The 26,768-nt window shown below is 35.4% G+C and overlaps 1 protein-coding gene and 2 non-coding genes across 9 annotated transcripts in view; all 3 read left to right on the top strand.

Moving 5' to 3' along the window:
• The first annotated feature begins 3,807 nt into the window (after window positions 1–3,807).
• Window positions 3,808–26,768, top strand: part of LOC149534002 (uncharacterized) — a 138,556-nt gene continuing 115,595 nt past the window's right edge. Inside the window, exons 1-5 of one of the 7 annotated variants that reach the window (XM_089803198.1) lie at window positions 3,814–3,969; window positions 4,070–4,153; window positions 4,856–4,915; window positions 5,509–5,638; window positions 5,723–9,434. In XM_089803198.1, the coding sequence (XP_089659324.1) occupies window positions 7,998–8,897 (900 nt within the window). In that variant the 5' untranslated portion in view covers window positions 3,814–3,969; window positions 4,070–4,153; window positions 4,856–4,915; window positions 5,509–5,638; window positions 5,723–7,997 and the 3' untranslated portion in view covers window positions 8,898–9,434. The other 6 variants (XM_089803199.1, XM_089803196.1, XM_089803197.1 and 3 more) reach the window with 6 other exon arrangements.
• On the top strand, window positions 4,300–4,384 carry LOC149534004 (small nucleolar RNA snoR128). Its single transcript, XR_016358250.1, has one exon. It is a non-coding gene; the product is annotated as a small nucleolar RNA snoR128 (small nucleolar RNA).
• On the top strand, window positions 4,999–5,088 carry LOC149534003 (small nucleolar RNA snoR128). The gene has a single exon (XR_016358249.1). It is a non-coding gene; the product is annotated as a small nucleolar RNA snoR128 (small nucleolar RNA).

The raw sequence follows: 26,768 nt of genomic DNA, 5'->3' as shown, positions 1-26,768 counted from the left end.
TATATATATATATATATATATATATATATATAGGTTTATCCGACATAAGCTACCAAACATCAACATAGGTTATTCATGTTTATTTGATTTTCATAGAGAACTCAATCACCAACCAAAAAGGAATGCTCAATCACTTTGGCATTATAACTCTTGTTGGAATATTTGTGATGTGCCATGATATATTCCAATGCATTAACATGTTGCTCATTTAACATATGAAGTTCTTGTAATAATTGTTCTCTAGAAGTATCTTAATCAATTATACCTTTAACTTAAACTCTTGAAGAAATTATCTATGTCTCTAAAGGCGTAATCACGTCTTCTCCATAAATAAGATTGTAAGATGACGTTCCAGTTATAGTGTTGACACTTATTTTATAGGCTCACAAAGCATAGGTTAATTGTGCATGCTAGTCCCTAGCATGTTTATCAACTATCTTCGTAAGGATTTTTCTCATTAACCTAATTAGAATCTTCAAATTGACCATTAGATTAAGAAAAATAAGGAGTAGAAAAGCATTGATGGATATAATATTTCTTCAAGAAACCTTTCACTTATTTACTCTTAAATGGGGCTCCATTATGATTTCCATGTGAATACTAGATTGAGCAATAATTTTTAAATGAAAAATAAAATCGTAAATAAATTCAACAACAATCAAATAGAGAGGGACAACTTCAACCTACTTAGTAAAATAGTTGGTGGCTATAAGGATATAAGTATGCCCTTGAGAAAAAGGGGAGATATCTTACCAATGAGATCCAAACCCCATATACAAAAGGGGCAGGGAGGAACTCATGAATGTAATGCATAAGCATGAGCATGAATCAAATTGTATGAATTAATTTTGGATTTGATTGTGTATGATTTTTTAGCATCAACCCTTCAGATCATACACAGTGATCCATCATCGGGATGAATCAAATTGTTACAATGCTGACGTCGTGGACAATTTTTGACAAAAAAAAGATCTTATTCCAAAGTTTTCCAATGGTATCCCATGTGAAGGAGTTTATTAACTAATAATTTTCCACCAAAAAGCACCCCATACGATCTAGCATGAGCTTCCTGTAAAGTTATAGGGGTCTTGTTTTTACTAAGGTATGTGAACAAAAGGCCATCATAAGAACACTTATAAAAAACATATGCAAGAATGATGTAGCAAGACACAAGCTTTTGGACTCTATTTCTATAATTCCTAGTTGTTGACTCATAAAATGAACTATACTTCAAATAACAATAGATATATGAATACCATTCATCAAGATGCATGTTAAGGAAAGTAGTATCTAATGAGATATCCTCGGAGATAGTAAGATTAGATAAGATTTGAATAGTAAACTAAAAATTTATCATGCCATCATCTATATAAATGAGGGATGTCATACCAGCCATAGCATCAACATGCATATTATACTTGTGAGGTAATGTTTGAATAGAAGAAGATGAAATATTCCCAAGAAAACTTATATCAAGGTCACAATACTTGGTCAATTTATCATCCTTCACTTGATATGTCCCTTTGATTTGTTGTACAATCAATTGAGAATTGCCAAAGATTTTTATATGCTTGATTTGTAGAGATAAAGCCTCCTTTAATCCTACGATTAGGGTTTTATACTTACCTATGTTATTAGTGTAAGAAAATTTACATTTGTAGGATAGAGGAATATGTTTCTTAGATGGGGGTATTAATATGACACTCGCACTAGACCCAGTTTAACATCTAGATCCATCAAAATATAATTCCCAACTATCATATATCTCGATAGGTAAGAAAAACTCATCTAGAAATTCTATAGGTTCTGATGCAAAGAAGGATGAAGATGCCTCAACTAGATGATATAGCTTTCTAAGAAATGAATTTCAAATCAAACTCCATTATGAACATGATCCATATAACAAGATGTCCTGATAAACCGGTTTTCAAAAATAGGTATTTCAAGGGATCAAACATCACATAAACATTAACCTTTTCATTAAGGAGATAATGTAGGAGTTTCTGATAGGAAAAAACTAAAGAAATATAATGATATTGAGTCATGGCTCATTGTCTCGTAATCAATCAATGTCCAACTTATGTAATATACAAGACATTCCTTACCATCTTTATCATGTTGAACCAAGACAATGCTTAACACTTTTGTAAAAGCAGAGGTGTAGATAAAGAACAACTTACTTGGTTGACTTGGTGGCAAGATAGGAGGATTGACAAGATAAGTCTTGAATTGCTCAAGAGAAAGCTTTTCATTCTAAGAGAAGGTAATATCCTTCTTAAGAAAGGAAGTGAAATGAATAGTACAATCTACTACATGTGAAACAAAACTTTGAATAACCTATATATCTTCCCTTGTAAGCTACAAAATTGTGAGATATTTCACAAAACAAAAAATGATTGAGACCACACTTAATATTGGGGAGTAAGTTTTATCTCTCTCCCCAACAAATTACAAAATTATTGTATGTCTCCCACTTATCAAAACAACCCATTGTTATAAAATAACTTACACGTGGCCCCAAATAATTACCCAATGTGGCCCAACATCCCCTAGATGTACCATAACTAAATGATTAGTTAATTGCAACATTATAATAAGTTAATAGTGTACAACACAAAATCTTAGCAAATATTTATGCTTTTTGACACTCAATATGTTGCTAAAAGCAATAGAAATTACTACCATAATGATTTATGTAAAAGAACATCACACCAATGACTTGTACAAGGTTAGAAACCTATTGTCAAGAGACATTACACTATTATGGATATAAGTCTAACACTTGGAATGATTCTTCTTGGTAGCTACAACGACTTGTAAAACATATGTACCAACTTGTTGCAACATGTAATCTATCAATATTGATGAATATGGTCTTTATGTGAACCTACACCACGCATATAACTTTCAAAATTTTTCAATTCAAACTACTCAATGAATTTTAGATTAGTAAAAATAATTGAACAATAACTAATTTGATATTACCCTAATTGTGGAGCCAATCTTACAACCTTGTTGGAGTAAAAGAAGTGAAAATGTTATAAGTAGTTGGGAGTGCAAGAAAAAAATGCTAAGTAGATGAATGCTTTGAGATTCACAAGTTAACTATTGGTCAAACTTTAATGAGTATAGAAGTAATTTGCACAATACATAAAGCTACCCAAGTTTGTATGTATAAAACTAAGTGTAGATATATTATTTTTCTCGCCTCAGAGACCTGCTTTTCAATTCTCTTAGATGCCTCAAACTTGTTCTATGTGTTTTGCTGTGTTTAAGAATGCCTTATGAAGAGTTGGCTAGGTAGGTGTATTCTCCTTTGGCCAAACCCTTAGAACAATGAATTGACAAATTTTTGCAAACATTAAGAACTACAAACCATCATGAAAATAATGCTCTAGATCTTAATGTAAGCATGTCATATAACAAATAATGTTTCGATTACACATACAAAAATCTAGACATATATTAGATCTTTGTGAAAATAAACAAGAATTATCCCTTAAATATAACTTCAAAAATAGGAAGAGAGACATTTCATATATTTCGAAAGTAATAAATGAACAAAATTTGATTTTAAATTTAAAATAGAAATAAAAAAATTAAATTTATTTTCATTAGTCATTATGAAAAAATTGTAATATATATTTTTGAAAAACTACTCTTACAATAATTAATAATAATGAAAAATATATTTTTCGCCTTGGAGAAATGCAGGACAGATTTAAGAAACAATTGTAAAAAGCAACATAATTCAAATTACAGACAAGTACCTAATAAAATTTACTGAATAGTAAAATAGCAAGTTAAAACGATGCACATATCGTTATGCCCACAATTTACTTTGATACTAGTTAACAACACCTTAGAAATTAATCCAAATTTCTTATATTAGGGTTAGGGTTAGGGTTTGAAGACAAACTCGAAGATCGCATCCACCTCTTTAACCAGAAACTATGTTCGATGAGAACGGTAATTTCTGGGTAGAAAGATGAAATATTTGGTGTTCCCCCTTTTCGTATGTATTATTTTAGATAGATTATCGATTTCTTATATAATTTTGTGTTTCCAGGAAGATGCTTAATACTGGGTGATTCTTTGTGCTTCCTTCAGTGGCTGCACGGAAACGGTTGCAAGCTATAGTTTATGATCAAGGGTCATTATTCTAATCCATTTTTCTTTCTCTTGTTTTAATTTTTGTTGTAAACAATCGAATGGGGGGCTGTGGTAGGGTTTGAAAGAGGGTTTTAATTTTTAGGGTTTATTGGAGGATTTATCTGTTTTGATCTTTCTTGCTGGCTGTTGCAATGATGAAACCCTTATATTGAGGCAAAGATGCATTTTATGCATTTGATGTGCTACTAAACCTGAGCGGTTAACTGAGCAATAATGGCTGCAATATGAGCAGCTTAGTGTTTTTGTATTAAAAACAGGTTATTTCATTATAGTGATGAACTTCATTTTGGATTTAGGGCTTACAGGTGATTCTAAATGTTGTTGTTCATCCGGCTTCTATGTCGGTGGTGGGTGTAGGTCTTCTCTTGTTGGTATATGCTCTGTTAGTTTAAACTGCTATAAATAACTGTAGTTCTTATTCTATGTCTACAAAGCATCTAGGATTGTTTTTCAAAATCTTTGTATGTGATAGTTGTTATTCTTCTGCTTTTTTAAACCTTGTATAAATAACCAAGAGTTGTAGCATAAGTTTTATAAATTAGTCCGACTTTTACTCAATGATAGATAGCTGAATAATTACATTTACAATTAAGGAACACCTTTGATTTAGAGAGATAAATCTGAAATATGTTTTTGTCTGGTGAAAATAACAGTCTTTTGGTTAAATGGTATCATATGGTAGGTTTGCTTTTGAGGATCTAGTGACTTCTGTACTGAACCCTGATATTGGATGCTCTAGCAGGTATTATTTTTCTTATAGTCTGGAACTAGTTTTTGGTTTTGAATTTAGTTGTCAAATATGGCTTCATAAAATGCCTTTGGTTGTTGCAATGATGAAAACAATAAATATAATTGAAAGTTATCTCGAAATTGAGAGCTTGATGTAGTGCTCAACCTGAGCGGTTACCTGAGCAACAATCTCAATATATACTGTTGTCTACCTAGGGTATACAATTGGGTTTTTGAAAAAATTAGCCTTTCAAAGAAATTGTTGATTTGTCAACTTGTCATGAACACAGGCCCACACAGTAATATGCAATGAGTATGTTCTATGTAAGTGATTATTTACAGTCTTTATTACCGTTCTGTATAAAGGGTTGTTTTCCTTTTTTTCATTATCACGCCAAGAGATATTAAGTTTGTAATAGCCTTTGTTTTGCAAACCATCTGTTAGATTCCTTTCCTGTTAGATTTCTCTTCTCTCTGTCCTTCTGTTCCCAAACTACCATTAGCTGCGTGCAGCGTGCCATTAGATAGATGGATCGTTCTGCTGAACGCTATTAGGAAACTCTGAAGTTTAATGGGTCTTGAAAATCCTGTCCCTCTTTGACGCAGTGTCAATGGAGGTCGAACTCAATGTAATTTGTTCCTCGTTTTAGAATTCCACCATGGAACAGGTTGAAAGAACCTATGAGTTCTTTGGTTCTTGGGTGTTAATTAGACCTTGGAAACGTAGCAACAGCAGGTGAGTATATTATGCAATTAACATTTCCATATTATAGTGTAAGTTTACATGGGTTGCTAACTGGCTTTTTACATAACTTCGCAGAGGGAAAATTGTAAATCGCGGATGGCTGGCTGATTCAGTTTAGTTGACAAAGCATTTCTAAGTAGAGAGAGCCTAGGAAGGCTTTTTCTTTTAAGGAAGTTTTAAAAAAATATTTATTTATTAAATTTTAGGTACCATGGGAAGAGGAGCAGGGGCTATTTGGTTGTTTATGCTGTCCGGAAGAGTGAAGAGTGATTTTCAGAAGTTCTGTTGTGGGGAGGGCAGGTTGGAATTTATACTGAATCCAAAAGGCGTGTGGGGCAAAAAGGATTTGAGTTTTGTAAACTTCTCCAATATGAAGCCAATCATGAATCAGTATAGTTGATAAAACATTGATTAAAGAGCCTAAGAAGGCACCCATCCTGCTAGCAAGGAACATGTTTATGCTCTCCAGGAGAGGTTTGAAGGGTTAAGTTAGGGGATTTTGTAATTTATAGTCAATCCTAAAGGACGGACAAAAACATTAGGGGAAACAAGCTTATTTCCGTACATGTATGCACAAAATGTTGCCATGTTAAACTGCCCAAAAAATTCCCAGGACTTGCAACACATGCAATAACAAATCACCATCACCATCACAGTGAATACTAATTGCTGTTCGATATTTTTTCTTTTTTTAGTTTTCATGATTGCTGATTGGTCCATTTGTCGAAGTACTATAATGACTATTGTGGGGTCTTAGTGGCAGGTATTGGGTGTACATTTTAAAATGACATTTTTAGACCACATCGTACTATACAAGTTCTACGAAGAGCTTTGTAAATGTGGAAAAGTCAAAAGGTTAGCTTTAAGCTCTTCACTCACTTGCAGAGGTTCACTGAAAAAAACTGGCAAATTTTGACATACAATAAACTTACCTCTTATATTAAAATAACCAACTGTGCAGATAAACCTTGTAACTTCTTTTACAGCCTAGTGCTTAAAACTCATGACAACTAATAACATTGTATTGAATGTTCCTTTTAGAATATTTTTTATTTATTTGGACTCATCCAATTTGGACGGTATCATTACACCAAAATGTGAGTGAAATGATGCTCCTTTGGGTTCTCTAATAGGTCATGTTGAAGTGTCTCAAAGAGCAAGAATCACTTTTGAGATTAAGAGAGTTGGGCAAAGGAGGTTGTTGGAATTCTTCAGGGGCTTACGATAAATTTGCGAGGTTTTTAACCTAGTAGTATATGAGATTAGATGGGGCAATTACAGTTCTATTTGTATGGGCAAGATCAGCAGCTATTGAAATGCTCTTGAAGATGTCATGTTGTAAAAAACAAACTCAAAACTCTATTAGATAGCCATACCCAAACATTTGGTGAAAGCAAGAATTATGTGCCAAAAAGTAAATGCTATATTGAGGTTTGGTGAAAGCAACAACTATGTGCCAAAAGAGCAAACACTAGCGAGGGGAATAGAAAAATGAGACGTGAAAAAACATTATGGAGTTTTATTTATTGAGCTTAAATTGTACAACAAAGCTCACCACACCCAAACATTTGGTGAAAGCAAGAACTATGTGCCAAAAAAGCAAACTCTATATTGAGTTTGGTGAAAGCAACAATTGTGTCAAAAAAGCAAATTCTATATTAAGGGAAATAGAAAAATGAGATGTGAAATAGCATCATGGAGTTTATTGAGCTTAAATTGCACAATAAAGCTCACTAGACAAAGGTATTTGGAAGTATTTCTAAATTTCATAGCATCACTAAATGACTTTATGGGACTTCATAGTCCTCGCTTAAATCTTGGTTTGATGATTGTAAAACTTGGGTTTGTATCTTAAGATTAATTTATTTATAGAAGCCTTGGCCTTGTTCGAGAAAGGAAAGGGAAACTTAACTAGGGGAAATGAATGAGTTGCACTCATGTAAGTAATGTTGTCATGTTAACCATTATCTTTCTCCTCGTTACCTTTCCCCCCAATTATTGTCCAAAAAAACTCTTGGTACTTGTAGTGCCAAAACAAATTACCCTAAACACCAATGGTCTTTCGCTTTTGTTCATAGTGCTCTTCATAGTAATTCCCTTGTTTTAATCTAGATTTATGATTGCAAAACTTGGGGTAGTATCTTGAGATTGATTTTTTATATAAGTGTTGGTTGTGTGTATGAGCAAGGAAATGCTTGTATGGGAAAACTCACTACGGGAAATGAGTTAGTGGCCAACTCCTAGTATCTACTTACAAACATGCCAAAACAAATTACAAATGTTGTGGCTTGGCTTTCCTTATGGCCAACTTTCTTGATGGCTCTCCTTGTATGAACAAGGAAATGCTTGTATGGGAAAACTAACTAGGGGAAATGAGTTAGCTGCCCATGTATGCAATGCTGTCTTGTTTAATTGTTTCCTTTCTTGTTACCCCTTGCCTTTACTGCCCAAAATAACTCTTGGCATCTGCATACAAACATGCCAAAACAAATTACAAAGATTGTGGTTGTACGACTTTCCTTGTAAAAAAATAAACTCTATAACTGCATTAGAGAGAGAGCCAAACCAAACATTTGGTGAAAGCAACAACAGTGTGCCAAAACAATTTGATAATGTTGAAGATAGAAGGTCTATCTTGTGTGATTACAACTTCGCTTGGGAGGAACGTTTCCTCTTGATGGCCAAACCTTGGCATAAGGATTTTGACCCACTTACAGAATCTTTTAATAAGATCCCTATTTGGGTTAGGCTTTCGAATCTTTCCATGCATCTTTGGTTGGATTCTGTTTTGGAATCTGTTGGGGAGGCTTTTGGGGAGTTTCAAATTATGGATACGACGACCTCTGATGTTATGCATTTGACTTTTGCCTGCATCCTAGTTGAGATGGATGTCTCTAAGGGTCTCCCTGAGAAGATTTGCTTGGGTTCTTCGCAGGGTATTTGGACTCAGAGCCTAGATCATGAAGGTCTTCCCTTTCGATGCAAGAAATGTCACATGACTGGCCATGTGGCGGCTCGTTCGTCTGTTAAGGCAAGATCAAAGCAAATGCCTTCTTGGTGGGCGGGTGTTTCCGATAAGCATTACACTATTACTAAACTTTCATCTATTCAGGAGCAAGTCGCTAAAGGGTCTCTTGCTTCTGATGATTCAAGGGATACTACTCCTGATGTGTTGGTTCAGCCTGTTTTGGAGGAGGTTCTTGCTTCCCACATTGTTGGTCCTGCTATCCTGGATGTTGTCCCTTTTTAGTCTGCTGTCTCTAGTCTTGTTGTTGTCTCTGGACTTGCAATACAAATGTTTTTGATTTGGGATCGCCCAAAGCGGCCTCTCCTAGGGAGAGTGTTTTATTGGATGATACTTCTTCTTCGGTTTGCCATGTGGACTCCTTCGTTTCTTCAGGGGATTGGCATAACGATGCGGCTAAGCTAGAGGATGGATGGATAGCGGTAAAAGGAAAGAAATCTAAGTACTCCATCCCTCCTCTAGATAAGAATTTGTGGTCCCAAAAAGGAGGTTTTAAATCTAAATCTAAATCTAAAGCTCCTTTGTTTTGGGTTGATGTCCGTTGTGGTGGGAATTTGTTGGTTTTTCCCTATCTTTGCTTGGTGACTCACATTGTTGTATTTGGGCCTTATATTGTTATATCTCTTGATTTGATGTACAAGGTTTTGGGTCATTTCAAAACTTGTTTTTACTTAATCAAAACAAATACTATATTGAGGGAAATAGAAAAATGACAAGTGAAAAAAATATTATGGAGTTGATTATTTATTGAGCTTAAATTGCACAACAAAGTTCATATGACAATTGGATTTGAACTCTCGGTATTTGCATACAAACATGCCAAAACAAATTTCCACGAACACCAATAACTGTTTGCTTTTGTTACTTTTTTAGTTTTTTGGTTGTTGATCAGTCCATTTGTGCAAAAAGTACTATTTTTGGGTGAGTGGCTATTAGGGGGTCGTAGTGGCAAATTTTGACATGTGGATTAAGAATTGTAGGTGCACGAAGTTAGCTTGGGCGGCTAATGGGTCATTTCCCCCAAAGAGGGAAATGATTAAATCCAAATCTAGATGTGCATGATAATGGATTTGAAGCACATAAAAATATGATTGATTGACTACTACCATGTGATGTTAGAATTTTATGAATCGAGTGAAGAAAAGTGTTAAGACTAGAGACAAACATTGCTAAGTTTGTGGTTGTATGACCTTCAATGGAACAAAGGTTTGTGGTTGTATGGCTTTCCTTGTGGCCCACTTTCTTTCTCTAGGGCAACTTTCTATTTCTAGGATTATTTAAGAAATAGAGAGATTCAATCTTGAGTGGCGGTTCTTGGTTCATGGGCAATTTTGATTGTTTCCTTTGTGCCCAACATAGGCATTGGTCTTGGAGTGAAGAGAAATGTTAAATCAATGGGGCCTCAAATCAAATCAGCTTTAACAAGCTCTCTCAAGAGAGCTCGAATTGGAGGGAATTTGTAGGCTTGTAGTCAAAATGTAACAAGTCTTTCATCCTTGCTCAACCAATTTCCTTTGTCTAGGGCAACTTTCTTTCCCATGTTTCTTTTAGAAGTAGAGGGATTCAATCTGGCATGATGGTTCCCCAATTGCTCATGTATTGTGTAAATTAGTGAGTTAAAATTTGGGAACAATGTACAAAGATGGAAAGTAGTGTAAGAATGGAGTGGTGATGGTGTTGCTCCCTACACAGGGACATCGTAATCAACTAACTCTTCCAAAAAACCATACTCAAGCCAAATAACTTATTCTTGTTAAAAAAACAAAAAAAAACCCCTTATTTAGGTGGTATTCCAATTCTAGATTGATAGAACCAAATGTAGTAAATGCATCTTCTCACTCATCTTTGAGGTAAACCAAATAGTTTTGACCATATTCCAAAAGCCAGTTTCCATGTTTAAAACTTACTGAATTCCATTATTTGTAAATTCCAACTTTTTGTGATACCACGAAACAATTTGGCTCTTATAGAGGCAAATAAAACAAGTCTAACTAGAGGGTTTAAGAGCTTAGAAAGGGTTTGGATGATTGAAGCAAAAACAAGGATGTGCTGATGACAAATTTGGCAATCATATCGATTTAGGAGATTCAAATTGTGAACATTGATGACTCCTCACCTTACATCGAAGGGTTGAAGGACTCTTTGCTTTGGGAGTAGGGGGGATTTTAAAGAGCAAAATGTGGTATAGGAAGCAAAGGCCAACAATGACATGGAAGTTAGGGAACAAATCCTTACAATGCTTAAAGCTAACAAAATTTGAGAGGAGAAAGTAGAGGGGAGTTGAAGTCAAAGAGAGTGGATGGAGTACGACCACTAGAAAGATGAAGAAATTTGGAGACCAATCAAATCTAATTGCTGATATGAGAGGCTTTATGCACAAGGGCAAAAGTTGGAAGTCTTGAAGGCTAGAACTAAGACTTTAGGGAAGTAAGAAAATTGATCCTAAGTTCTCATAATAAAATTTGTTAATTAAATTGGCAATCGCTTCCAAACAATAGGTTTTAAAACTACATAAGTTGGAATGCAAGATGCCTCAACGACCTTCAGAAAAGTCATTTCAATAGTTGTTGAAATGACTAATTGAGATTGAGACTTGAGAATTGAGAATTGATGTTAATATAGGGAAACAAAGGTAAGTGATTTAAGGCTTAAATGATTGTTGCATTGATCGTGGAAAAATGTGAAAGGGATTACATGTGGGGCTATTAGCTTGTGCTTAGGGCTTTCTTATGGGATAAGCTTTACATTTGTAGATTTGTTGGAGATAATGATTTTTTTGGGTAGTTAGGTGTATAGATGGTAGTGATGGAAATTAAAACCTCATCATAAATGCGTATTTTTCTAACAATGAGTCTGATTGCTTGAAAATGTGGGATCTCTTTTGTACCTCAAGGAGTACCAATGTACAAGAAAATAAGGTGATGGGGCGATTTTAGTGCTATCTTAACCTTGCATAAAAGGGGGGTGGTAAAATATAAGGTCATTGCACGTCCATCTTTAGAACTTCAAGTGAAGATCTAGCTCTTTTGGATGTCAAACCTAATAAATGGTTGGTATATATGGAACAAAAAGATAATTGATTGTGGAAGTATCTAGTGTAGGCTCAGTTGCTTCTTTATTAAATCTGGCCGGCTCTTGGAGTTGGTTGTTTTCTATTTTGAAAGCAATTCCTTTCAAGATGTAGGTCGTTTGGTTTTCTCATATTGATTTTGATGGCCTTGTGGAAGATTGATGAGATTCAAATTTAGTAGTAGCAAGAGATACACTATTTAAGAAAAACCAAAAGTTGTCAAGAAGGGGACAAATATGGATGAGGAGGCTTTGTGTAGTCCTTTTGTTAAAAAGGATTAAGTTGGAGAACAATTTGAAAGAGGCCAAAGATACATTTTCAATGTATTGTTAAATTTCAAAGTGGAAAGAAAAGGAATTTAAAGGACTCATCTGGCAAAAAAATCTAAGATTAATGGAGGGCAAAAAGGAACACCAAAAATTAGGAGGGAACACAATCACATTTGAAAGAGTAAGAATTCTAACAATGTTGAAATTGAGGAGAGGAAATTCTTCAATGACCTTCATCCTTTCATGATATCTAATATTCATAATTAGGAATAATTATTAAATTGTGTTCTTTATCTTATCACATATTCACAAAATGAAATTCTCCTTGCTCCCTTCTTAATGGAGGAGATCAAGACTATCTTTTTTTCTTTGGGTGCTAAGAAAGCTCTAGGCCTAGATGGGTAAAGTGAAATTCTTTTAGAGGTATTGGAATTACGTTGGAGTGGATGTTTGGAAGGCTAGAAAAGAATGTAGAATGCATAGGGTTGTCTTAAAAGTAGTGGAATTCCACCTTATTGGCCTTTGATTCCCAAGGTCAAGGACTCTATTTCATTTGATTAGTAGAGGCCTATTGCCTTATGTAATCTTATTTACAAGGTGGTTACAAAGGCAATCGATTATGTCATCCAAACTAAAAGAGTGCATGAATGGTATCATCTTAGGAGAACAAAGTGCGTTCCTTACAGATAGACTTATTTTGGATAACATTATAATTGTCCATGAGGTCATTCTTTTAGTTTAAATATAAAATAAAGAGGGGATGATTGTTTACTTAGACACGTGAATAAGACTTGTGATGAAGTTCCATGAGATTTATTATTATTATCAAAGTTAGTGTTATAGCAAGGGGATTCACTACCCTCTTTCTTATCATTGCTGATGTATTTAGTAGAAATTTAAAGTAGCAATCTAATAGCAATTTAAATGGTCTATTAGGGGGGAACCAACAATTTATCACATTTACAATTTGTAGATTTATACTTCTTTTTGGTGCTACAAAGGCCAATGGAGCACATACATTTGGATTGACTTCTTACTAAGATCCTTGAGTATGCCTTTTATCAATAAAAGATCAAATTTTGGAGGGAAAGGTGGCTAGAGGAAAGAGCTCTTAGCGATTACCCTTATGGTCCTCTCATAACATACTTTGAGGTTATGGTTCGAGCTTGGTTATCGAAATATATTGGTGAACCAACTCCCCTTTCAAATTGGGGAAGATGCTTCATGACCCTATCCTATAGTTGAGTTTTCACTGGTTTGGGAGGAGCTTTAGGGAAAACTCAATACATACTAATTAAGGGAGATGTGGAGGATGACAAGATGGTCTAGAATGGTCATGACCACAACAAGGTGTTTGTCAAGCATGCTTTTCGATTCTATATCTCAAAGTAGACTAGGAAACAATAAGGTTTGGAATAAATATAGTATTCCAAAGATTAATGCTTTTCCCTTTGTGTTGTGTTATATAAGTAGGAATAAAACATGAAACATTTGTTGTTGCATTGTTGGGAGTAACTTCTGGTCTAAGTGGGGTTTTGAACAAGTCATTCCAAAAGATGTTTCACTTCTTGATTATTGGACACTATTGACATGGAATATTGCACCAATTGTTATTGTTTGGATGCTTTGACTGAAGAGAAATAGATGAGTGTTCAAAGAGAAGGTGATTGTGGATAGGCTCTGGGACATAATGATTGGGATTATAGGCAAAGTAGGGAAGGCTCATAAGTGGGAGATTGGCTTCTAAGTATGAGAGTAGTTGGGCCAACACCTAGTCCAACTTCAGCTGGCTTGCTTCTTCCTAAGTCTAGGTTAACATAGAAAGTAAGGAAACTAGTTGGGGGAAGCTAGGTATGGGGTGGGTCAAATTTAACTTTGATGGGGCTTCCAAGGGAAACCCTAGTAAGGCAATAGGAGGTGACATGTTTAGAGTTTCTTTTAATTTTCATTGTGGACTTGTCACTAACACCAATAATATGACTAGAGCCTCGGCTCTAATGATTGCGAAGCAAAAGGATTGAGAAAACTTAGGATTGAGGGCGATTCTAAGCTTGTTATTGGTGCTATGAAGGTGGAAATATTCATAATTGACTTATGGAGGTTGTTGTTGATGGAACTAGATGTCTGGTTAAGGAGTTGGACAAGGTCATGATCATACGTACTTGAATACTTAAACTTTATTATTGATCATTCATCATATAACTTATATACATAAATAATCATTTGAACACAAACTGAAACACATATAGCACTAGAATTTTATGTGGAAAACCAATGTGAGAATAACACTCACTATATAAAAACATTATTACAAAGTTTAGGTGAGAGGTTTGCCTTTTGCATCCATTGGGCATAGAGTCAACTCCTGACTCAAGAAACTCAAAAATTTAAAACCTTCTCAAACCAAAATTGAAACTATCAAACTTAGAAAATTGAAAACACACACTTAAACTCAACTTTAAAAAAACTGAATTGAAATTTGCAACTTGTGATAGGAATTTACCATTTTGTCTTTTCACCATCATTGTATGGGTAGTATGCTAGGAGTGATTACTACCTCGGTTTTTATAGTTATGCTTTATGAGGTGTATTATCCATATAATGGCGATGAAGGGAGGCATTTGCTGGTTTTTATCACAGCTTGCAGAAATATGTATCTGTAACACTTATTGAAAATAAAACCAAAACTAAAGATAACTGAAATGTCCATCACTGAATGTCACGATGATTGACGAGCCAATGTTCTTGACATGAGACAATATAGTGAAAATTCATTGCCCCTAAATAGGACTTGTAGACTAAGGTACGCTATCTTAAGGCGAGGTACAATTTCTTGGAAACCACCAGATATAATTTCTTTAGGGAAATATTATAACAATATTTGATCAAAATGATTTATATTTGAATCGAGTACAAATGCTTTCTTCTACAATATTGATTGCAACTCATTGTTCAAATATCTGCCACTTATTTCATCTCTATAAATTTTTCATGTTCACTCTTCTCTTTGCCACGTATTGTACGAAGTTACAACTAGCTACATGCACACGCGCGTGCACGCACACGCACACACACAAGTGCTTGACTCTAAATATCATCTCAAATGCATGCAAAGGAAAAAGAAAAAAGGTGTAAAGTGTCACATCGAGTTGAGATACCTTTGAAATTATCACTATAATCACTACATGCTGCCGAAAGGATCAAACTGTTTTTAGTCTGCCACAAATAAGGAAGCTACAAATGTATGTTGCCCAAACTAAAACAAAATGAAGTGTGGAGCCCCAAGACTATCACAAATGCCCGAGAAAAATTCTCTTGATCATGATATAGTCATATTATCAAATCATATGACCAACAAAATTGAGATATGAGGAATGCAAGAAGGTATACCAATCCTAACAAACTAATGCTCAAAATATTATTTCTGTTGCATAAAAAATCAAAACATGAAAGGTGATATGGAGCACCTTTTGACACTTGTTATCTCATTGGCAAGATGAAATATGTCGATATTCTAGATTTAAAGGAAAAAGGTAAAACCAAGTTTGTCAAATTGCTCCCATGAACAATCATACTTATGTATAGATACCCAAAAACATCTCCAAAACATTTTAAAAAAACTTGAAAAAACCAAATATTTTGTATACATGCTTCTGCAACAATCCTTGCCCCATGATATCACATATGTACATAACTGATATGATATTATAATGCCCCAAAACATACAAGGATACTACAAAACATAACCCCCAAACACTTTATTCATCTTCTATAGACTAACTACACAAATTTGACATTACTGACAACAAACATTCCTATGTACAATAACAAAACATTCCTATGTACAATAACAAAACATTCATATGTACAATAACATAAGCATAATCAATAATAGTACCATGTTGAATGCGATGACTCCCTCCACCAACTCTTCTCGTCCAATGCCCATTTTGAATATGTCTATCCTATTGTTGCCTCAACTTGTAGTGGTTGCTTGAGATGATTGGGGATGATGCATTGGATTTTTTTGCCTATGTTGGGCATTATTGGTGGCCTTGTTACTTGCACACCTATGAGTATATGGTTTATTAGTGATTGTTGGGGCTTTTGGATTAGTTACAACTTTCTCTACTAGGGCTGGAGGCTTTGGTATTGGACGTCTTCTTGTGACCATTGCTACTAGTTCAGGTGGTGTTAGGCTTGGCATTGTCATAGATGGGATTAACCCCCAAAAATCCACTAGTAATGGTAGAGAGAGCTATGCTTGTGTTTCCAAATATATTGCAACCATTCTTTCAATTGTGAAAGCTCAACCTATTTCCTATGCTAAAGCTTCTTTTGTCATGGTTCGGGCTCCAGAGGTGATAGACAACATGGATTTGTACTCGCATCATAGTTTGGTTTGTATGTTTGTAGGCCTATAGCCCTCTCTTCCAGATTTACATTGTTGGATAACTAGCTCTTAGAAACCCTTAGTCATTGGCGACATTGAATTATTCCATTGTGCAAATTTTAATTTTAATTTTTTACTTCATTTTCCTCTTCTGGAGATTATGATTTGATTTTAAACAAGTTATGATTTGGGGGAATCCTTCCCATTTTGCCAAAACCTGGATAGTATCCTTCAACCCCCTCATTGAACCACTCAATGTGTATTTAGTGTGGGTTTGCCTCCCTAATCTCCAACTTAATTCATGGGATATGTCTCACTTTGAGGCCATCATAAACTCTCTTGTTTGTTTCGTTAAGGTGGACAAGGCTACTACTACACTAGGCCATTCTACTTGTACCCGCATATTAATTGAAATGGATATTTGCACCTTGCTCCTAGGGGATGTGGTGCTCATGGTTGCTGAAAGACTATGGTCTCAAGCATTGGACCATGAGGATTTTCCCTTCCATTGTTGGCATTACTTCTTTACTTGGCACATGGCTACTAACTACACTCCCTTATGTCAAAAAGGTGTTACTACTCAGTAGAGGGTTGCAAGTGTTGATCATTTGATAGTCCGTGCTTATGAGTCTTTCCCTGAAGCCTCTCAATTTGTTGATGAAGATGCAACCCATTTGAAAAATTTGAATGTTGCTGATTAAAATTAGGCTTCTCTAGCTCTTCCTAGTATTGCTCTTGCTACAACTCTAGATGCTACCCATGCTCTTCAGTCACAACCCCTCTTGGCATTGTGGTTCATTTTGACCCTACTACTTTCTCTTATGTTCAACAACGAGTTTTTATTGATACTACTTAGCCTCTTGAGGACCTCGACTGCTGTATTGGAAGTTGGCCTACTAGGGTTTCCTTCATTGGGAAGCCTAAGGATATTATTGCCTAGACAATTGTTGAATGTCGAAGAAAGGATTAATCTTTAAACTCCCCCCCATCTTCTCTTTCAATGTGAGTTTGACTTTCCTTTGAAGGGCTTCAAGCCTTTTTGTTATGTGTTGTGTCTTTCTAGCCATCACTTGTTGTGGTGTCTATGTGCTAATGATGATCCAACTTTTCATATTTAGGCCTTGTTTGTGTAAGGGTCACCTCACTTGTTAGGCTGCTCAAAAATATTCATACGTATAATATTATTTTCTAATAAATATATAACACATTTTGAGTGGATTGAACATCATCATTTTTTTTGCTAATTAGAAGATAGTAGATTTTAAAGAACATTATGTGATTTGCAAATTGACTTGTTATATTGAACATGTCAAATACCTGAGAGGAGGCGAATCAATTTTTCACAAACACTTTCTTAATCTTTTATTGGACCAACAATTACTTAAAGCATTCAAAAACTTATAACAGTTGTAAACATGAAAGCACACAACCATCAACACATTGACCACCAAAAATTTATGTGGAAAACCAAAATGGAAAAAATCACAAAGAAACTAATTCTCATGAAATGAACACTATTTAAGGTAATTTTTATAGATGGATCACTGTCAATTTTCTCACCGTCATTTGACTCATTGCCAATTGGGATAACTATCAAAAAATACAGAAATGGATATCTACCAATACAAATAGGCTCAGTGCCCATACAATTAGACTTATAGTAATAATCTAAGAAATCAAAATTGAATCCACCACTAAAGTCGCTTTTACCAACACATTGCAATACAAAAATGATATAACAATCTGATACTAATTGCATCAACTTGTGTGATCACCAACACACATTTGGCATATTATATTCACAATCACTTCACATATTGCTCACATACAACATCATACATACCTATCAACAACGGAGATCATCACTCTTCTCATACTACTTGAAACCAATAATCAAATTTGTTGGCAGCATGAATGCTAATGATGTTCCTATGGGGGAAGTATTTTAGATACTTGGCTAGATCATTATCATGATGGTATGTTACATTCATCACTGTGTTTATCATTGATGTCAACATAGTAGTTTTCTATGGTATCTAACAAAAGAACAACGAAAAGATCAAGTTGGTACGGATGACTAGTTGAGTATTCTCACTATCCAAGGTTATGGGAGATACTTTTGAGTATCTAGTATATGCAGTTAACGTCGGGTGAACAAATGTTAAGTCTGGAAGAAGTTATGTAAGTTTTGATGATGTCTATTATGAGATAGAGTTTATAGAGACATGCTCTGGCAAAATTGTTATATCTCTTAGCAAAATTGTTATTCTAAGAATCGAGGTTGAGGATGTGTAGAAGACATGTTGATGATGACGTGGTTGAGCTCACTCGTCATAATATTGCACCTACGGAAAGTTATTCAAGTTGCAAGGTGGAAGATTAATGTTATTGCTAAGTGTAACGTGTTGTTAATGTGGTCCTATAATAATTAATTGAGAAGGTGTAACAACCAACTCAAGGAATTATTTTATAGATTCGGTATAAAGGAAGGACATTTTCCTTTATCTTGGAAGTATGTGTGTGACATATGAGATGATTGTAAGCAACACAAAGAGTGGAATGCGAAGTTGAGCAAAGCAAAGCAGAAGTGAAGGAAAATTCATTGCTGAGGTTTTATTGTGTGATCCGAAGTTGGATACTTGGATCTGAGGTTTGTGACCTAGTCTACAAGGTTTGACAGTGATTGGTTCAGTTAACAAAACAGAGGAAAGAGGAACTCAATAGTAAATTACTTGTTTGGGCAGTGAGCTTGTCTTGTAATTGAAATTGCATGTTTGGGTAGTGGGCTCTTCTTGCATGCATTGTACTACAACTCCTAATAGGGTTGGAATCTCCTAATAGTGATTCAGAGTCTCCTAATAGGGACTCTATGTACTAAATTTTGTAATAGACTTCAAATAGGGTCCATCCTCTAACAATGAATATTTATATTAGTATATCATCTTGTATGCATCATTCTCACCAGTGTTTTCCCTCTAATCAAGGGTTTCCCTAGTTAACATATCTGGTGTAATTGTTTATGTGCATCTTGTTATGGTTGCTGTTTATTTTGAATGAATGGATGAGATTGCTTAAGGTTAATAAATGTTTTAATTATTGGATAACTGATTCAGCCCCCTCTGCCCCTGCCCACTCTCAATTATCTTGGTGGACTATTGCTTCTAATAATTGGTATTAGAGCATCAGGTCCTTGAAGGTAAAGCTTAACAACTTTGGGAGATTAGTGGCGAGTTATTTTAGAAAAGATAGTCCTAAATCTGATGGAGGAAATTTGAACACCTAGAAGATGGAGCTTCTTGATAAGAGATCAAAATTGTGTACAGATTTGAACATTGAGTTTTTGGATAGAGGCACAAACAAAGATAAGTTCAGATTCGAAGAAGACATGAAGATCAAGGAAGGTATTGATCTGGTTATGAAAAGAGAAAAAGAAGGTATGGATTTTTTTTCTTATTAGATATGTAATGAGTTTGGTCATTATGCATCTACATGCCCTCAGAGATAAGAAAAACTGGAAAGAGTTTGCTTTCTAATAAAAATGAAGAATTTAAAGCAAGTATGGAAAGATTCATGAATGATTGTGAGCTTAAATTGGTTAAGGAAAAGGAAGTAGTAGAAGAGATAGCTTTGGTAACTATTGTTGATCCAAAGGCTAACCATGAAAATGTGGAAGTTATCATTAGCAATGATTTGTAGAATGGGAATCATACTGAAGAGAGAAGATTCAATCCTAGAGTAGAAGAAAGAGTTGAGTTGAAGACCCCTAAAAGAATGGCATAGCAGAAAGAAGAAACAAGTTAGTAATAGAAGCAGAAAGAGCTATGTTAGCTGAGAATGATGTATCCAAGATGTTTTGGAGAGAATTCGTGAATACTTTAGTCTACACTATGAATGTAGTGCAGGTCAGGAAAGACATGAACAAGACCCCTTGTGAATTGTGGTTTGGTCACTCAACTACAGTTAAGTATTTCAAAATTTTTGGCAGTACGTGTTATATCAAAAGAGATAATGATATTGGTAAGTTTGATGCTAGAAGTGATGAAGGTATGTTTCTTGGTTTTTCATTGAAAAAAAAGGCTTATAGATGTTATAATAAGAGAACTAAGACTATTATGGAAAGTGCAAATGTGAGAGTTGATGAGAAATTTAGGATACTAGAAAAAATAGTTGATTACACTTCAGATGATGATGTTGTTACTAAACCAAGCGATGATGAAGTATTTCTTGAGATGAACAATGATTTGTAGTGTTGGTGTTTGAAAACGTTACCGAGTTTTCAGTTATCCCACTGAGAAACCGACATGTCTAGGGGCAGCTAACTCCCTTTTTCAACATACCATTTCTGACAACAGGCCAACTATAAGGCATGACCCTTCTACTTCAGGCTCTGCTAAACCTAGGTGGTTAGACCTTAGATTCAAATGATACCATACCAGTGCAAAAACATATCCCTGAATCTATTAAGCAGATTTTACCCTTATTCCTCCTAAAGACTTATGAAATGACACAGATCCACAGTAGCTAAATGCAAAGCTATCAATCTCATAAGCTGAGTGAGGGTTAAACGTTTAGGTCCTTCAACATGAAAGGGAAAGAACATTTGATTATTGATGTTGATTTTCAACAAATCCTCAAATATGCAGCAATAAGACCTAGGTGATCTTGTAGCTGATCAGTGCCTTAACCATTGGGCAGACTTATGAATCAAATGCATACATACGGATATTTGATACTCATTTATATATTCAGATATCTGATCTATCTATTTACCTTGCAAATAGACATCTGTGGTTAATTTGAACCTCATTCTTACATGATATCCCCATCAGTAAACTTGCAACCCTGTTAATTCTTTGAAGCATTTACATAACTTCTTGAGTCATAAGCAACAACGAAATAACATACAGCCTTAAGGGACTGCAACTACAACCTAAGCTCTTTGTTCAAAGATCATAAAATATTGAAGATTACTGATAAAGGGAGACGAGAATCAAAATGAAACTAATGAATCTGTTGTTCCTTGTATTGATTTCCTTGAAACAATACAACCATATGCATGAAATGAAAACATGAAAACACCTAACAGATCTGAACTATCTGTATTATCCTTCCTAATGCTGTTCATACAAGAGAGATTTGCTGAAAAATGAAGGTGGAATCACAATTCTGGATCCAAAAAATGGTCTCACAGAATGACTAAAATTTTTCTACCAACAATGGTCTCACAGTGAAAAATTGGTACCCTTACAATGGATGAAAGATAGAAAGATATAAGAAGAAGATGAATTCTCGGATTGAATCTGCAATTGACATGTGTCCCTTCAGAATTCTTCCTCAAGAAGTTGAAAATAATCTTTCTACCCTCTCTCCTTAACTGCCAGAATCAAATCTCCATCATTTGGTTTCCAAAAGTAAGAAATATCTCAATGAAAGACAAAGATCTGATAATTGAAACTGAATATGTACAAAGTTACCAAACTTTTAGCTAAAACACCACAAATATTAAAATAATTAGATAGAAAGGTCATTGAATGTGTTTTAGATGTTTTTTCTTTGAATTCTACACCTGGTGACCTAAAACACCTGATAAAACATGCCATTCAAACTCTGAGAGAAAACCTCTTGTAGCAGGAACCGGTGGCGTTCTATGCAAAAACTAACCCCAGAATCAAAAAATTCGTCTTCTCATGATTCCGATGATATATAATACTGCATATTTCGCATCTCAGGAACCCCCTGAAAGCCATTTCGAAAAATACTCCCTTGTTACAGAGCTCAGGTCTGCACATATTTAAATTTTAAAATTTTCAAAAATTTAAAATCGCCTAAAGTTTGAACTTTAGGAAGTATCATTTGAAAATTTAAAACCCTGCATGTTTGAAAAAATAAATTTTAAAGAAAACATTTTAAATTATTTTTCATTTTTATGGCCTTTCCCTTGAATTTCGAGGTCAACTGAGTTTGACCGAGTGCCATGTGTCACTGTTTGATTGGCTGTAGGAACATGCATCCGCCACATATCACTGGGCAGGCCCGCTGCCACGTGTCAGTCACCCGCTATCCCGCTTTCCTTAACCACCTCGCATCTTCTTTTTGCGGGTGTGCATTGTTTGTCAGATCTGCCATGTGGCAGCATCCTGTGCCTCACGTTTGAACTGCACTCCTTTGCCACGTCGTCACTTAGCCGGGACCCGCTACCACTTGGCCTCTTCTTGCAATCTCGCATTGTTTAACTAGTGTGATATGCATTAGCAGCTTCAAAAAGCCTCTTTTCTTGGGCCGCTTCAATGTGCATGTGAAATTTAATTTAAACATATGGAAAAGACCTCCCATGGTGAATGTGGGATAATGGCCTTTAATGACTTTTTCCCATTATGATTGCGATTTTTTATGCATGGTTTGTTCTTCAATTTTCTACAGGCGGCTTCCCTGTGGCATGATCTACTCCTTGGACGGTTTTCCTTGTTTTCAATGCGTGGGTATGCTTTTGTTGCCATTTTTCTATGAATGCGTGGAGTTTTTATTCTTGTGATATTTGCTGATTGCCTTCCTCTGCAATTCCCTCATGGCGTGTGGTCTCTGTTTAATCTAGTGAGGCTATGACTTTTTTCTGCGGCTTTTATTTGTTGAGTTGGTCTTCTAATAAGTTTGCTCCCCTATTTTTAGCTGTGGAATTTCTTTCCTCTTACATGCACAGGCTTCATACTTTGGCACAGGCTTCCTCCACAAGAGACTACAGTCTTTTCCTCAAGCTGTGGGCTGTTACACTTTATGTTTTTTAATGCCTTTCATTTCTGTTTCTGGCGTAAGGCTCTTCTTGTTCTTTCTTTGACGTGCAACTGAACATTTTCAGCATAGATCAATGAAAAGGAAATAAAATTGGAAATAGACAAGATTGGCATATACTAGAAAAAGAAATCTTCTTTTCCTTTTTCAATGCAAGAATTCTCTCCTTTATCTGTGTTGTGGACTCCCTTAAGCGACTCTTGGTGTGGGTTGCTTACTTTTCTTTATGCTCTGCCCTCCAAGTTTGGCATGTTCTCTTTATTGCCTGCCTAGCTTCTTCTGTCTTTGACTTGCGCTGGTCTCTCTTTAGCTCATGGCTTGGTTCTTTTTCATGGTGTGGGTTTTCTTTTCTTGCTCAGGCCTTTCTCTAGCAATCTCTTAATTCAGCGGGTGTAATGTTCTTACAACCAACAGCTTCCTCTGTTCTTCAGCGCTGCTTTTTCCATTGACTTATTTTTTTAAAATGTCCTTTTGTATCATAGTCGGCTTTCATTATTTCTCAGCCTACTGCTGCATGGGACTCCGCTATTCATGCAATATTCATGCCTTTGCATGCATTGCTCGATTTCTTCAAACGTTGAATGCCAATTGGAGTAGTCTGCCAGTCATGTGGAAAGCATGCTTAATTTGAAACTCAATGGCATTGATTTCCCTTTTTAATTTGCCGCTGTGGCTTGGTCTCTAGCCGGTTGCCATTTGTTTGGATAACTCTTCTATATATGGCCCAAGCTTTAGTATTAACTAATCGATATTTCCAGGGAAAAGTGAGTATCCTATGTCATCATTAGCATCACCATCTACATGTCCAGTGGCTCGAAGCAAAGGATCCAATTGATTGTACTCCACATTTATCACCAGTAATTATAGGCTCAAAGTTCTTATTCTAAATCATTTCTCTATCTTTTGTAAAAAAATTATATAGCCTATTCAAGACACCTCGCTCAGATTGATTGTGACATGCATGGGCAAAGAAGAAAATGAAGCTAAGAAAGTAGGTGAGTTAATTGCAAGAGCCAAATGAGATACTAGTGGCTTGGAAAACAATGGCACAAGATTTAGAAAATCTACAACCTTCTGATCATCTTTTATATATTAAGGCCATAATAAATCCATGTCTTTTTGAAATCTTATACCATGCTCGAGTTCTCTTCATCCTTATATAAATCCTTTGAACCCTCACATCACTAGAGTTTCGCTTACCATATTTCTGTTTGTTCAGAGAATCAAAGGAAAATCACTAATTGATGGATATAGTGACGATAAATATTTCAAGCATCTTAAGACTATGACTTTGATTCGTGCTTGAAAACTCTTCACAATCATGTTCACAGACAGAAACATCAACATTGAAAGAATGATTACATCTTTAAAAAAAAACATCTTCCTTTCCCATATCTAATCAGTCTGATGTAATTAGTCAGGCCCCAAGGTGGGTCCAGCTTAAAAAATTTCATTTTCGAACAACTAAACCTTCATACTAGCCCGTTGATTATCTTGAACTGATTAGAATCAAGTTCGATCACTGAAACAAGAATTAAAGCTCATTTTATCACTTTCTGCTAACTGTCACATCTGTGCTAGGAGGTCTGTTGACTGGCCTTAAAAACTGACCAGAACACTTGATCGGGCTCTGAAAATCAGCACATTGATTCTTTGTTCTGCATGTTCCTACTCTGTCGAATCTTGTCTCATGATGAATTCGAGGTCAAAAGATATTCGCTGTCAAAGTTGACCTTTCAAAACTGCCTGCAAGAAAACATGTCAGAATACACTAAATTGGGTTGGATTTGGCTCTAAAAAATGGGCAAACTGAAACATGGGAAGACAAAAACTGGGGCGTTGATTCACTGTCATGAGGAGAGTACGAATCTACAATTTGGGCTCATGACGAATAACTAGGTACAAATGGCAAGCAGTCAAAATCGGCTACTAGGATTTTGCAGATTGAAACAATGACAAAAAAGTGATTTTTGCGAATGGAATTGACCTGGAAAAGTATGCAAATGAATTCATCATGACTTACAAACTAACACACTTGGAGTATTTTCTGAGATGAACACAGTGGTACAATTCATTTGATCTCACCTATCACAGATTTGGATTTATAACATTCCGAACAGGGGTCCCAATCAATCTGCAAATGCTGACACTAGTGAAAAGATAGAAATTGCGTTTGGAATTGCATTTGAGAATTCGTCAAGAGCTGAAAATTGAAACATAACAAGTCTTTGACATCTACAATGTAATGCAAAAGGAATTTTAGCATTTTGGTCACTTGGTCAAAAGTTATAACTCATCAAATAGGGCTTCCTAGAAATGTGTGCAATTTGCAAATGTGTAAAAATAGTAAACTACCAACTGTGAGGGATTCAAAACCTAGTCAAATGAACTTGAAACGGCTCAAAATCTGAAACATAGGTTCTCTGGTATGGACATAAATACTCCCAAAGCAGCAAGTCACAATACAATTCTAGGTTCGAGATATTCAGATGCAAACAAGGGCTCCTGTCGCTGTTTGACACTAAGGTGAAAATGTAGAAATGACAATTGCTCAAAATGAGACTTCACGAAATGGCTCGGAATGTCAATTTGACTCCATGAAACAAGTGGATAGGCTGAATGCAAGGTGCTAGAAGCATTGAACAACTCTTAGGCCTCAAAGGTAGCTGGGTACATAGGCATTTAAAAGCATTTATAGGACCAAATTTTCTCAATGGTGCTCAAAATTCAGGCTTCAATTTTGAGTGCCAACATGTAGGATGAAGGAGAACCAAGGCATGAACAAAGCTAGGAACCTTCAATAGAGCCAAGAGTGGAGATAACAACTCCTACTTCGGGAAAGAATATGACAAAGAATCATCCACCCAAGCAGATTATCGGGAGTAGAGATAAAGGTGTGATCACAAGAAGCAAAGTCAATGCTGAACTATGTTTGATATCTCAAGTTGAACCTAAGAATGCAGATGAAACATGTAAAGATGAGTATTGGAAGCAAGCTATGAAAGAGAAATTGGATTAGATAGTAAAGAATGAGACATGGGAATTGGTCCCCAAACCAATAGACAAGAATGTGATAGGAATTAAATGGGTATTCAGGAACAAGATGAATGAACAAGGCAAAGTTGTAAGGTACAAGGCAAGATTGGTATGTAAAGGTTACTCACAGCAAGAAGGACTAGACTATGATGAGACATATGCTCCTATGGATAGAATTGAAGTAGTAAGATTATTCTTAACATATGCAACATATAAGAAATTCAAAGTATATCATATGGATGTCAAGTTAGCATTTTTGAATGGAGAACTTGAAGAAGAGGTATACATTGAACAACCTGAAGGTTGTTCTTTAATAGATGACAAGGACATAGTATGCAGATTAAAGAAAGCATTGTATGGCTTGAAACAAGCACCCAGAACCTGGTCTGCAAGGTTGGACAAGCATTTGACAAAGCTTGGATGTAGAAAAGGTATGGCATATAGTACTCTCTATTGGAAAGAAATTGATGATGGACTATTGATTTTGGTAATATTTGTTGATGATATCATATTTGGAGGAAATGACGAGGAAAGTGAAAAGT

This window comes from Cupressus sempervirens, chromosome 10 (genome assembly GCF_028749045.1).
Source record: "Cupressus sempervirens isolate cs-2001-9-10 chromosome 10, ASM2874904v1, whole genome shotgun sequence".
Classification (NCBI taxonomy): Eukaryota; Viridiplantae; Streptophyta; class Pinopsida; order Cupressales; family Cupressaceae; genus Cupressus; species Cupressus sempervirens.
The sequence above is the reverse complement of the archived record's forward strand: the minus strand, read 5'-3'. Positions and strand labels throughout refer to the sequence as shown.